The sequence below is a fragment of the Acartia tonsa genome, chromosome 13, assembly GCF_053477335.1.
Source record: "Acartia tonsa isolate MP-2025a chromosome 13, ASM5347733v1, whole genome shotgun sequence".
Lineage (NCBI taxonomy): Eukaryota > Metazoa > Arthropoda > Copepoda > Calanoida > Acartiidae > Acartia > Acartia tonsa.
The window spans coordinates 46,683,737-46,699,207 of NC_137272.1; the positions used below are offsets into that span (position 1 = coordinate 46,683,737).

Below are 15,471 nucleotides of genomic sequence, written 5' to 3' on the forward strand. Positions count from 1 at the left end.
TCTGCAAAAAGACCTGCTTTTAAAGCTTTTGTGTGATCTCAATTTTAAAAATTTTTACAAAATTTCAATTCTAGTGTGTCGAAACCTGAAATTTACCAAAACAAATGGGGGCCGTCCCAATTTTAACACACGAGTGTAGCAAGTAATCTTCCAAAGTCAAAATTGTCAAAATTGCATACATATATGTAATAGTGTTGGGCCGAATACTTTTATGGCTGGATACCAGATATCTGGCTGATTTATAATGCCAGTATTCAGCTAAATTACTGAAATTACTGGATATCCGGTCGAATATCAGGATATTTGCCGGATACTGGATTTCCGGCATTATTAATCAGCCGGATATCTAGTATCCCTTCAAAAAAGTATTCGGCTCAACCCTATTATATATGTATGCAATTTTGACAGTTTCGATTCTGAATTGGAAGGTTAAATTTTTTTTTGCATGAATTAACCATATTTTGGGTGGGGGCAAAAATTTTTACAAAATTTTGCCAGGGCCGGACGATTTCATAGAGATATGTAAATATGATTATAAGATTATAGTAAGATTATTGTTTATCTGGGAGATGTTTATCTAAGGCACTATATTCAGATGAGGGCGGTGGAATACACTGCTGTAATGCCTGAAATAAAATAATCAATTATTATTTACAAAATTAAAGGTAAAAAAGTTTTCTTAACTTGGTAACTTTACAAAGAGTCTTAAAAATTAGCCATGTGACGTCATAAGAATAAAGGATTATCCATGGCTGAATTTTGAGACACTTTGTAAAGTTACCTTTAATGCTATGATTGAGTTATGTTATAGCTTTTATTGGCTTTAAAAATATATTTTGCAATGAGTAAGTTAATCCCTTAAAAAAAGTTATTTTTTCTAAACTGAATTCCTAAAGCTACTTTTTAAAGAACTGTTTCTGTTTAAATTTTTCTTGAATAACTTTGTTGTTTGGGGACGGTGTGTATTTCTTTATTTTTCTTTCATTTTCTTTATTTACGTTTTAAGCAAAGCTTTTTAATAGATAGGTCTATCCGTCTTTGACTTCATAACAGACGTTGTATTTGTTTTCTTAATATTAAACTTGGTATAATTTAGAAATGTAGAAACTCTATAATCATTACCATAAAATCAGTAGATCCATTTATAATGAGTTGATTTTAAATCATATTAATACATTTTTTTGTAGTAATGATTTCTAGGACAAACTGGCACTATGTTCCAAGCAAAGATCTCTGGAAAATTATTATTAAATATTTACCTTTAAATAATCAGTATAGATAGAATAATCATATGGGGAGGGGTACTCTACCCCATTCTGTAGATAAGATCCATCTTTACCTAAATATAATTATAATTCATATTTTAGCTTTTTTTTGGTACTTTTCTGCTTGTCAGAATAGGATGACATAACAGAATAATTATAAGTGGAGGGGAACTCTACCCCATTCTGTAGATAAGATCCATCTTTACCTAAATATAATTATAATTCATATTTTAGCATTTTTCTAGCTACTTTTCTGTCTGTCAGAATAGGATGATCTAATAGAATAATCATAAGAGGAAGGATACTCTACACCATTCTGTAAATAGGAATCATCTTTACCTAAATATAATCATAATTCATATTTTAGCATTTTTCTTGGTACTTTTCTGTCTGTCAGAATAGTATAAACTAATAGAATAATCATAGTGGGAGGGATACTCTACACCATTCTGTAGATAAGATCCATCTTTACATAAATATAATTATAATTCATATTTTAGCATTGTTCTAGCTACTTTTCTGCCTGTTAGAATAGTATAATCTAATAGAATAATTATAAGGGGAGGGGTATTCAACTCCATTCTGTAGATAAGATCCATCTTTACCTAAATATAATTATAATTCATATTTTAGCATTTTTCTAGGTACTTTTCTGCTTGTCAGAATAGGATAATCTAATAGAATAATCATAAGGGGAGGGGTATTTAACTCCATTCTGTAGATAAGATCCATCTTTACCTATGAATTAATTATGTGTATATTAGGATAATTTAAAGTCAGTAGAACACTCCAGGTAGTTCTGGTGCTAGGTATACCTGTCAAAGGTCTTTCTGAGGTCAAACATTGACTTTAGTTAGCTTAATATAAATGTCACTTTGTGTTTGGAGCACATTTAAAAATATGGATTTTGGGTGGTCACCGTGAATAAGGGATCAAAAACATATATGGATATTTGTGCCATTTGAAAAGTCAGAAACTAAAATAAGAGGCAAAAAACTGGTGGGGGGCTTTTAACTTAACCTTCACCCCCCCCCCCCCCCACCAAAGTAGGGTTAATAAATAAATATCTTACCGCCTCCATTAGCGCCTGCGCCCTCTGGATTTCTTGAGGGCAGGGACTTGAGATAATCTCGTATCCCCTCTTTTTCGGGGTCAGCTATGGTTAGCGTTGTCATACTTCCATCTCCCATACCAAGTACTACAGACCTAAAATTATGAGACAGCGTAAAATGACCAATAAGAGGCCAGTATAGATTTTACTATTGGTCAATTACAATGTATACTGGCCTATCATTGGTCATTTTATTGTATGTTGTCATTTTGTTTTTGGAGGCAGTGTTTCTAGAATAATGGATAAAGAATAGGTGGATATTGTGACATGGGGGTTTTTGTCGTCAATTTAGATTGCTAATATAGCTTTGATAAGTAATAAGAGGGGATGGGGTGTATCGTAATTTTAGCCAGCTGGGGAAAACAATTTATCAGGGTTTGTGATAATCTCTCAAAATATCCACCACGTATTTAATATCTATTCACCTAATACTCTTATTATATTGACATAAGACTACTCATTTTTTGTATCTATTTTGATTAGAGGATCTTAGGTTTGGTTCATGTTCGAGAATAGAAACATGATCCTAAACTATGATATTCATGATAATTAGACTTTACCATCAGGGATAAGACAATGGCCGATAAATTAATGTACATCCCCAATGATAATAAACAAAATTACCCCTTCTGTGGATAAAATTAGTGGTTGATTTGTTTGAACACTCCCTAAAATCTCTGAAGTTGTTGAGCCAACCAATAAGTAAAGGTTATAGTAAAACTGTGGGGACTAGTGTAATAAACAGCCCATTATCCCATCCCTACCGGACTGTTGTAGTTTCCATGCCTTTTAGATACGTTTCATTTTTCCATTCTTTGAATGTCCAAATGTTTCAACCACTTATTGAAATCTACAGAGGGTAATTGTCTTATCCCTTTTAATCCATGATTTTTAAGACATTACCTTCCATCTGTTGTAGTTTCCATACCCTTAAGATCCGCCTGTACACGGAAATTTGCAAGCGTTTTTCCATTCTTTGAATGTCCAAATGTTTCAACCACTTATTGTAATCTACAGAGGGTAATTGTCTTATCCCTTTTAACCCATGATTTTTAAGACATTACCTTCCATCTGTTGTAGTTTCCATGCCCTTGAGATCTGCCTGTACACGGAAATTTGCAATCATTTCTCCATTCTTGCGTCTGAAGGCCCTGCAAAAAATTAAATATTAAATAAAAAATCACAAAACCTCTAATAAAAATATTAAATAAAAAATCACGAAAACTTTTATTTTTTTAATGAAAATTCTGCTTTTAAAGCTTTTTTTTGCGAAGGATCTATATGGCTCTACTTTACAGAGAAGCTTTTTATATGTCTTAGGAAAGTTTATAACTATTTTGAAGGAAGGCATCTCCACCCTCCCAATAGAAATCCCCCCCAAACCTTTAGTGGCTTGTAGGCTGCTAGTTCATAATACAAATTAGAACGATGTCTGTCAGTCAAAAGCTTAATATCTCGGTAACCGTTTATTGCACTCTTTCCAAAGTTTTACAATAAAGTTTCCTTAACTTTGGGGACTTTTGTTAGATTTTAATTGGTTGGTTTATTAAGTTAAGTGTTCAAATGTTTCAACCCCTTATTGTTACCTATAGAAGGGGTAATTTTGGGTGTCATCATTGGGGATGTACATCAATTTAACGGCCATTGTCTTATCCCTTTAGATCCCTGAATAATCTCCAACCTTATAGTTTTCTTTCCGCTGTGATAGTAGAGAACATATTCCTTTGTAGCATCATTAAGTTGAGTGTCCAAACGTTTCAACCACTAATTTTTACCTTATAGTTTTCTTTCCGCTATGATAATAGAGAACATACTCATTTGTAGCATCATTAAGTTGAGTGTCCAAACGTTTCAACCACTAATTTTTACCTTATAGTTTTCTTTCCACTGTGATAATAGAGAACATACTCATTTGTAGCATCATTAAGTTGAGTGTCCAAACGTTTCAACCACTAATTTTTACCTTATAGTTTTCTTTCCGCTATGATAATAGCACTGTGGGCTACAATTGAATCAAGACAAAAGTAAGTGCCAAGCCCTGGGACCTATGTAGGGTGAAAATATACATAAATCCTTGATGATTCCATGTGGAGACAAAATATTTTAGCGGGGTCTTTTGGTTTTTTTTCAATTTAAAGTTCTGAAAAAAAATTGAAAAAAATATGAAAATCTTTAATAAAAAACAAACAAAAAATAATTTTTAATATTTTTTTTTATTTAAAGATACAAACAACTTATATAAATACTATAAGCTTTAAAAAAATCACAATTTTCAAATTTAGACTTTCAATATAAAGATTTGTAGAAAAAACCTAACAACAAATTCTAACATATTTCTGATCAACATAGCAATAAAACGTCTTTTGCAAAATCTTTATCATCAAAAATAAATAGCACTTACTAAAGACTTTTTTTCATTTAAACTTATACTTTTCACATTATTTAACTTTAAAGATTGATTTTTTTTAAAAGAAAGGTTGCGTGATTTTTTATTCATAATTAATTGCCTAATTTTGAGATTCAGATAAAAAACTTTACTACTTTATATTAATGGATAATCTTCTAGCAGCGGCTACGCCTCTAGAGGCATATAGGGACCCTTAGGTTGGGGGGGAAGTCGAACCCCCCTTACAATTACAGTTTTTTTTAATGAATAAGTCAAAAACATTTATTTTGGAGAGTTAATTCTCTTGGGATAGTGATGGTACCCTTCCCCAAAATAGTAATAAACCTTACCATGACATATAAGAAGCTACCATGTAAAGGAGAACCATATTGGTTCAGTGGTTAGTGAGATCCCTTGGTGCACAAAGACTCACATAGAACGTGTTACTTTATTATAAAGATACATATACACACAGAAACTCTACAATCAGAGTATGTCTGTTTGTTCATCCGTCTGTATAAAAACATTACAGAATATATTTATTTTGCTATAGCGGCTACACCCTTAGAGGCCTTTATTGGCACTTAAGAGGTGAAGAAGGGGTTGAATTCAACAACTATATTTTTATTTTAAGCTTAAAAAGAAAAAGTTTTTTTTGTGTGTTGTGGTCCTTTTTTAAGGGGCGATTTCTCTTCTCTTTCTCAAAAAAAGTTATAAACCTTCCAAGGACCAATGAGAAGCTACATAGTAAAGTAAAAAAAGAACCATATCAGTTCTTAAGCATCAGAAAGATGGACAAACAGACATCAATCTATTTTGTATCATAAATAGTGCTTTAAAGCAGGGAGAGAAATATCATCTGGAAAAAAAAAATTTTTCCTATCGTTTAAAAGTTATATCCCTGTATAAAAAAGATAGGATGTCCGTGTGTTTTTTCTGTCTGTGCCTGAAGTTCTTGCTAACCGCTGGACCAATTTGGTTCTTCTTTATTGACCTATCTTTTAGACTGATATAGGATCAACATATTAAGGAGTAGTTTAGTGTCTATTAATCCTTATATAAAAGTAACAGTTTCTGTGTCTGTCTGTTTGTGTGTGTGTGTGTGTGTGTGTGAGGGTGTCTGTCAGTACCGAAGATTCTTTGTAATCGCTTAACTGATTTTGAGTTTAGAAAAAATTAGTTCCTACCCAACATTTAAAAAAAAAACTTTTTCTTTTACATACTAAAACTAAAAGTAGGGGAGGGGACGGGGTCAACTTCCCCCCACTTATCAAGGGCCCCTAGATGCCTCTAGGGGCAAAACCGCTAGTGATAAAATAATTCTTATCTTGAATTATGATTAAATTGTTCTTTTTCCATTTAATAAAATATAATTGTAATTATCAACCTCAAAGATTATACGGAATTAGGTAATTGGATTTTTGCCCCCCCCTAAAGCAAAGTGCCCCGTTAACAAGGGAAAAAGACAACATCCATAATTAGTGAAGCTCTTAGGTTTAAAAGAATACAAATAAAGAAAATAGCAAGTGTAACATACAGATACAAAAATATATTAATCAGAGCGAGATGGGACAATGAGCTGTTTATTAGACTAGTCCCCATAGTTTAATATAGGAATTTGTTATTCGTTGGCTTAACTACTTAGGGGACCTGTTGCGATTTTTGTTTGGTTGGATTATTAAATTAAGTGCCCAACATTTCAACCATTAACTGAAACATACAGAAGGGTTATCCATGTATCATATTATGGAATGTAAATCAATTTAGCGGTCATTGTCTTATCCGTTTAGTTCCCTGAATAGTAATTAACAATGATCAATTGGTTCTTTTTTTTCTATGTAGCTTCTCATTGGTTCTTGGAAGGTTTATAACTTATTTTGGGAGGGTACCTCCACCATCCTAGGAGAAATCAACCCCTAAAAAAGGACCCCATTTCACACACAAAAAATAACTTTTTCTTTTTAAGTCTAAAATAAAAATCTAGTTGTAGAATTCAACCACTTCTTCCCCTCTCAAGTGCCCCTAAAGGCCTCTAGGGGCGTAGCCGCTAGTACCAAATAAATATATTCTGTTATGTTTTTATACAGACGGATGAACAAACAGACATACTCTGATTGTAGAGTTTCTGTGTATATAAAAATCTAGTTGTAGAATTCAACCACTTCTTCCCCTCTCAAGTGCCCCTAAAGGCCTCTAGGGGCGTAGCCGCTAGTACCAAATAAATATATTCTGTAATGTTTTTATACAGACGGATGAACAAACAGACATACTCTGATTGTAGAGTTTCTGTGTATATATGTATCTTTATAATAAAGTAACACGTTCTATGTGAGTCTTTGTGCACCAAGGGATCTCACTAACTTCTAAACCAATATGGTTCTCCTTTACATGGTAGCTTCTTATATGTCCTGGTAAGGTTTATTACTATTTTGGGGAAGGGTACCATCACTATCCCAAGAGAATCAACTCTCCAAAATAAATGTTTTTAACTTTTTCATTAAAAAAAACTGTAATTGGAGGGAGGGGTTCGTCTTCCCCCCCCACCTAAGGGTCCCTATATGCCTCTAGTGGCGTAGCCGCTGCTAGTAGAGTATCCAATGATATAAAGCAGTAAGGTTTTTTATCTGAATCTCAAAATTAGGCAATTAATTATGAATAAAAAATCACGCAACCTTTCTTTTTAAAAAAATCAATCTTTAAAGTTAATTAATGTGAAAAGTTTAAGTTTAAATGAAAAAAGTCTTTAGTAAGTGCTATTTATTTTTGATGATAAAGATTTTGCAAAAGACGTTTTATTGCTATGTTGATCAGAAATATGTTAGAATTTGTTGTTAGGTTTTTTCTACAAATCTTTATATTGAAAGTCTAAATTTGAAAATTGTGATTTTTTTAAAGCTTATAGTATTTATATAAGTTGTTTGTATCTTTAAATAAAAAAAATATTAAAAATTATTTTTTGTTTGTTTTTTATTAAAGATTTTCATATTTTTTTCAATTTTTTTTCAGAACTTTAAATTGAAAAAAAACCAAAAGACCCCGCTAAAATATTTTGTCTCCACCTGGAATCATCAAGGATTTATGTATATTTTCACCCTACATAGGTCCCAGGGCTCGGCACTTACTTTTGTCTTGATTCAATTGTAGCCCACAGTGAATAGAGAACATACTCATTTGTAGCATCATTAAGTTGAGTGTCCAAACGTTTCAACCACTAATTTTTACCTTATAGTTTTCTTTCCACTGTGATAATAGAGAACATACTCATTTGTAGCATCATTAAGTTGAGTGTCCAAACGTTTCAACCACTAATTTTTACCTTATAGTTTTCTTTCCGCTGTGATAATAGAGAACATACTCATTTGTAGCATTGAACACGGCCACAACATCAAATATACCCTCAGCCACCTGAAATATGTTTATCCTTGTATAAAAGAAACAGGAACTCTGTCTGTCTGTCTATACTTCTAACCGCTGAACCGATATGGTTATTCTTTAATTGAACACGGCCACAACATCAAATATACCCTCAGCCACCTGAAATATGTTTATCCTTGTATAAAAGAAACAGGAACTCTGTCTGTCTGTCTATACTTCTAACCGCTGAACCGATATGGTTATTCTTTAATTGAACACGGCCACAACATCAAATATACCCTCGGCCACCTAAAATATGTTTATCCTTGTATAAAAGTAACATGAACTCTGTCTGTCTGTCTGTACTTCTAACCGCTGAACCGATATGGTTATTCTTTAATTGAACACGGCTAGAACATCAAATATACCCTCAGCCACCTATAATATTTTTTATCCTTGTATAAAAGTAACAGGGTATCTGTCAATCTGTCTGTACTTCTAACCGCTGAACCGATATGGTTATTCTTTAATTGAACACGGGCACAACATCAAATATACCCTCAGCCACCTAAAATATATTTATTCTTGTATAAAAGTAACAGGAACTCTGTCTATCAGTCTATACTTCTAACCGCTGAACCGATATGGTTCTCCTTTACAGGGTAGCTTCTCTTAGGTCCTGATAAGTTTTGCTTTTTCTTAAAATCTAAAATTAAATATTGGGTTGTCGAATTCAACACCACCTCTCAATAAGTTCTATAATATAAAACAGTAAGGTTTTTTTGTCTGTAGCTTAAGATCTCAATCACTACTGAACTGATTAGGTTCTCTATTTTTTAAATAAGCTTCACATAGGTCCTGTGATGGTTCTAGGCTACTTTATTTTTTGTTCCAAGTTGTTTTTGTGTTCTTCCCTATACCTTTAGTCTATCTCAGAACCGGTTCTAATTCAGCGGATATTAATATTTGTTTCGAAATAAATTAAAATAACTTGCCTTTGGAATCAGAGTCTTACATACTTTTCCAGTTCTAAGATCTAAAAAAAAAGATTAATATATAAATTACAATCATTCTGTTCGTCAAAATTTCATATACCCCACATTCGTTAGATAAAAAATCAGGGAAATCTAATGAATATTGATTGGGTTACACAAACTAAAGGGTGTGGAAAAAAAATGTGGACATTTTAAAAATTGAAATTGCGCGGCTTGTGTTAATGACAGAAAAATGTTACACATACCGTTACAACCGCTATGAACTGTATTTTTTTTTGGAAATACGAGAACGGTTCCTGTGCTACAAATAATCTAGGAGCTAGGTGGTAAAATGTCCCAAAATTTACTCGCAAGTCAAGTTTTAAGTCAGTTGGGACATATTAACACGTAGCTCTCTAAATATAAGAAGCACAGAAATCGTTCTTATATTTCCAAAAACTAGACTTCTTTTTCTTCTATTAACACAAGCCACACAATTTCAATTTTAAAAATGTCCGCATTTTTTTGCACACCCTTTAGCTTAAAGGCTAAATTAATTTATACCACTTTTCTTACTATTTCACTTATAAAACCTAACATATCCATACCACCAGTAGCTGGCGCATACAGACCATATTTATAAATATTTACCTAACATATCCATACCACTAGTAGCTGGCGCATACAGACCATATTTATAAATATTTACCTAACATATCCATACCACCAGTATCTGGCGCATACATACCATATTTATAAATATTTACCTAACATATCCATACCACCAGTATCTGGCGCATACATACCATATTTATAAATATTTACCTAACATATCCATACCACCAGTAGCTGGCGCATACAGACCATAATTATAAATATTTACCTAACATATCCATACCACCAGTAGCCTGCGCATACAAACCATATTTATAAATATTTACCTAACATATCCATACCACCAGTAGCTGGCGCATACAAGCCATATTTGCCATCCTAGAAAGAAATAAAGATAAAATATATCAATAGTCTGGTTTTTTTTCGAAGCTTAATCCGTAACGGTCGGAGGGTGCATGCCAACCTCCCCCCCCCCCCCATCTGTTTTGTTCTATTAATGTAATATTTTGATGTTATATAGTACATAATTTAGCCGCTAGATATCCTTATCTTTTATTTACTTTTGTCATTATTATCAGTTAATATTTTTTTATAAGTTTTTTAATTGTTTCTGCTAAAAGTGAACAAAGTTTGCATATTATATTAAGTAAAAACTAAAATATTGGGCATTCAAAATTTAAAAAAAGAAAAGTATTCTTATATATATTGTAAACTCGATTATCTAACAATTCTATTATGACAGTCAGGCATTTTCATCTCACATTCATAATTTTGTTGGATGCTAGACATCATATTACTTTTTGTCTGTAGCTTAAGATTTGGTTACTATTGAAGCGATTCATTTCTTCCTTTCGGGTAACTTCACATAGGTCCCAGATAGTTTAAGGCTATTTTATCTACAGATTTATGTCTAAGCATGGTTTTAGACTATTTTATTACTCTTCTATCACATCTATAAAAGGACCTAAAATCCAAAAATTTTATATGAAAAACTGTTAAAAGAAGAAAAATATGACTCTAAATATGTCACAATCAGAAATTTTTATCAATAAAATATTTTCATGTTATGTAGTACAGAATTTAGCCGCTAGATATCCTTATCTTTTATTTACTTTTGTCATTATTATCAGTTAATTTTTTATTATTAGTTATTTAATTGTTTCTGCTAAAAGTCAACAAAGGTTGCATATCATTTTAATTATAAAAACTAATTTATTGGGCATTCAAAATTTAAAAAAAGAAAAGTATTATTATACATATTGTAAACTCGATTATCTAACCATTCTAATTATTACAGTCAGACATTTTCATATCACATTCAACATTTTGTCGGATGCCAACCATCTTATTATTGTTTATCTGTTGCTTAAGATTTGGTTACTATTGAAGCGATTTATTTTCCCCTTTTGAGGAAGCTTCATTAAAGGTCCTGGGATTGTTTTAGACTATTTTCCTTCCATTCCTTATCCCCTCTACTATAGATGGCTCCTAGATGCAAGGGACGCAATCCCTAAATTAAATTTCAAAAGAAATTGCAGTCGTAAAATGATCTAAAATCCCAAAATTTAATAAGAAAAAGTGTTCAAGGAATCTAAATGTGATTCTAAATTTTTAAAAGTTGACATACTTTCATGTTATTTAGTACAGAATTTCCCCGTTAAGTGTGCTTATTTTTTATTTACTTTTGTCATTATTATCATTTCATTTTTTAAATGAGTTATATTTATGTTTTTGCTAAAAGACAGCAAAGTTGCATAGTATTTTAGTTATAAAAGCCAACATTCTAAGTAAGTATTTAAATACAAGAGAGAAAAATTTACTATATTTTAAATATGATTTTTGATTATCTCCAATCATTGAAATTAGAAAAAGGCCATAGTTCAATAAACATTTTGTCGGATGCTAGACATCTCTATCAGAGAGATAGAGGGGGTTTTCTTATATGCTGGCTTAACAACTTTGGTTAATTTTGATTGATTCATGATTGCTCAATTAAGCTTCTACAGAAATTGTAATTTTGTGTATCATCAGTAGGAATGTTCATGATTTTCGGTTAATAAATGATTTGATCAATTTATAGGCCATTGTCTAATCTCTTTAGAAGCTTATCTATTAACCTTCATATTATGTAGTACATAATTTAACCGCTATGTGTCCTTATCTTTTATTTACTTTTATCATTATTATCATTTCAATTTTGTGACATGTTATATATTTGTTTTTTTACAAAAAGACAACAAAATTTGCATAATATTCTAACTAAAATATTAAAAAATTTAAGTATAAAGTTTAATAAAAGAAAAATACTATTTTATATATTTTAAAATAGATTAATTGAATTCTAACTGTTGCAGTCAGGCAAAAACATTGTACATTCTACTATCAACTTTTTGTCAGATGTTAGACATCTCTATCCTAAAACTTAAGATAACTGGTTCTAATCCTTTTATTATTACTTGGATGTTGCACCAGACTTTCAAGTAATCTGTTAAAGTGATGCTCGCAGCTGGCTAAAATAACAATAACCCTCCATCCACTGTTCACGTTACCTTTGTACAAGTTCCGTCCCAGAATGGAATACTTTTCAAAATCTCTTCTGTATTATGTCAATCAGATTTTAGCTAAGTGTCCAAACATTTCAACCACTAATTGTAAGTTACCTTTGTACAAGTTCCATCCCAGAATGGAATACTTTTCAAAATCTCTTCTGTATTATGTCAATCAGATTTTAGCTAAGTGTCCAAACATTTCAACCACTAATTGTAAGTTACCTTTGTACAAGTTCCATCCCAGAATGGAATACTTTTCAAAAATCTCTTCTGTATTATGTCAATCAGATTTCCCTAAAACAAGAATGTATAACATTTTGTTACTGCACTACTACCCAGGGAGGAAGGCCAGGGTACATTGGGCTGTTTATTATACAGATTTGGGGACTTTTATCATATTTTGATTTGTTTGTTCATAAACTTGGACGTAAACTTTTAAACCACTTATTGTAATCTACAGAAGGGGTAATTTTGTGTATCATTATTGGGGATGTACATTGTACGTCAATTAATCAACCATTGTCTTATCCCTTTAGGTCCCTACAACAACCCCCTCAAAATTTAAAGTTTGTAGGCCTTCCTTCCCCTTTTTCTGAATGTACATGAATCGGCCATTGTCATATTCTTTTAAATCCTTGACTGATACCTAAAGTGCTAAAAACAGTTTATCTTATTCGTTGGCTCAATACTTTGGATTCAAAACTTGAAATATTTTCAACCATTGACTTTTGTGTTCAAAGAAAAAATATATTTGTTTATCATCATTTGGAATGTGTATCAATTTATCCTACATTGTCTTATTCCTTAAGATCCCTGAGAAAAACCAATAGTTTCTTTTCGTTTAAAAAGAAATGTATTTTTCAAAAACAGAATGTCAGTATGTCTGAAGCAAAATATCTCTAAATCTGCTAGACCTACAAATACTAAAACCTACCTTCTCAACATCAATAAGAGCAATGACACTTGGTTTATCTGGTAAAGCAACCATCTTAGTTACATCCTGTTCAGCATTTGTACCCAAATTAATACTGGTACCCAAAATAAATGCTAAAGCATACCTTTTCAACATCAATAAGAGCAATAACACTTGGTTTATCCGGTAGAGCAACCATTTTGGTTACATCCTGTAGATTATTTAATTCTATCATTATTTAATACCTATATTTGCGACACTTTTTTTTACACAGAAACTTGCAATTTTCACCATTTACAAATGCGCTTAGTATATTACATAAAGATCTATGACAGATCTATATAGGAAATACATGTTTATGGTTAAGCTCGAGTTATCCAATTAAAATATAAATATATGGCTACTCTAAAATGCACTTTGTATGTCTGTTTGTACGTCAGCCTGTAATGCAATTGGGGGGGGGGGGGAGGGGGGGGGTGTATTAGGTAGGGCAACCATCCTAGTTACAGCCTGTGCAGTACATTTAATTTTACCCTTTTTTAAATACCTATATTTGCGACAACTTTTTGTTACACAGAAACTTATAATTTTTAACGTCTGTGGTTGAGCTCGAGTTCTCCAATTAAACTATATATATAAGGCTACTCTAAAATTTACTTTGTCTGTCCGTACGTATGTCTGTTCGTAATGCTATGGGGGAAATGTGATTTAACAGGTAAAGCAACCATCTTGGTTACGTCCTGTTTAATAGATTAAGTTTTACCATTATCCTTATATAAAAGTTAAAGGATCTCTGTCTGTCTGTTTATTGTGTGTACCGTAGGATTTTGCTTACAACCTTACAGGGTATATTCTCATTGGTCCTGGGAAAGTTCATAACTATTTTGCATTTTCAGAGATATCGCAACTAGAAAAAATTCTCCCCCCCCCCCCCAAAAAAAAAATGTTCTGGACAACTTTTCTATTGCTTTCCTATTTTATACTTATTTAAATGATAAATGTTCCTTGAAAGCAGGATATTTGACCAGGATCTTGTGTAGAAATTCTCCATTCTTTGCTGCGTGCACATAGATGTGATTCTACAAGTTTTATCAAGTCTCAATAAGATATCAAGGCATCTACTTTAAGTAAGTCTGAACATAGCAAAAATGATAACGTGCCTGCTTGCTGTTTGGGGTCTAGGGTTCATGTATGGTCTACACCCCATCATACAAGAGACTACTGTTATATTAATATCTAGAGTAGCTTTGTTCACCCTTCTAAATTTGTATTAAAGACTAAATCAAGAACAAAAATAATGCTTTTCCAAAACCTTATTAGATATATTATGTTTTCATACAATCAAATATTTTAGACAGGCTATGATCATGATTTATAATATTTAATCATTTTAAATTTTTATCATTGTTAAATGTTAGTACAGAAAAGCTAATGTTTGTCTTCAAAAAACTACAATATTTTTAATGATGCCATGCTAAGAGTTTTTAAATTCAATTTTATTGACTTGATTCCTTGAGTTTTTCATACCCATAGCAGATAACATAACATTCATCAGGAGACATCACTATATTCTAAAAAAACACATTATAATATTTAAAACAATAATCTATTTATTTTTATTTCATAAATCCAATGGAACAATACACAGTGCTAGTGTTTAAAAGAAGCAATATGTTTAAATGAGACTATCCAAGAAAAAACTTCTAAAATGTAGGAATATGTTTCTATCAGTTACATATAACTAATGTCACCCTTCTATCCCAGGACATCCAAGAGGGTATAAAGGTGTGTTATAGCCCCTCCCAGTTTAAAAGTGTCATAACGTTGGAAATATAAACACAGCTGAGTCCCAATAAAAGAGCGCAAAGAAAATGCCAACAGAGGAAAAAGGATTCCACTGGATGGGCCAGGTAGTTGTCTGGATTATACATCTATACCTTTATATCTACTGTATTTACCTTGAATTCTGTGAAAGGATATTCAAACTCCCATTGTTTAACGCCTTCAGGTACACTTCGTGACATACAGATTCCCATGAAATTTCCTGCGGTTAAAAAAATAGTTATTTATGGCATTGTATTATTGACAGCCTTCTGCAGATATTAAAAGGAATACTTCAAAGATTAAAACCAGGCTCTGGCTAACAAAACTAGTATTAACTTATGATTTTTATTTTCATATTCCTGGAAAATGTCTGTAATACATTACTGTACATGATATTTCAGTATAGCTGAGAACCGGTTTTAATCAAGCTAATATTAATCAGTTTGAAGTCATACTGATAGAAAGAGGGTTAGACAGGAT

At 31.9% G+C, this 15,471-nt stretch overlaps 1 protein-coding gene across 1 annotated transcript in view; it reads right to left on the reverse strand.

The window, feature by feature from the left end:
* Positions 1-15,471, reverse strand: part of LOC145335349 (NACHT and WD repeat domain-containing protein 2) — a 106,737-nt gene continuing 91,266 nt past the window's right edge. Inside the window, exons 53-63 of the mRNA XM_080181084.1 lie at positions 15,126-15,211; positions 14,672-14,738; positions 13,313-13,395; positions 12,477-12,548; positions 10,032-10,083; positions 9,112-9,152; positions 8,079-8,167; positions 3,441-3,527; positions 2,338-2,471; positions 1,260-1,339; positions 1-626 (exon numbers count right to left, since the gene is read on the reverse strand). Of these exons, the coding sequence (XP_080037210.1) occupies positions 552-626; positions 1,260-1,339; positions 2,338-2,471; positions 3,441-3,527; positions 8,079-8,167; positions 9,112-9,152; positions 10,032-10,083; positions 12,477-12,548; positions 13,313-13,395; positions 14,672-14,738; positions 15,126-15,211 (866 nt within the window). The 3' untranslated portion in view covers positions 1-551. The remainder of the gene's footprint in view (positions 627-1,259; positions 1,340-2,337; positions 2,472-3,440; positions 3,528-8,078; positions 8,168-9,111; positions 9,153-10,031; positions 10,084-12,476; positions 12,549-13,312; positions 13,396-14,671; positions 14,739-15,125; positions 15,212-15,471) is intronic.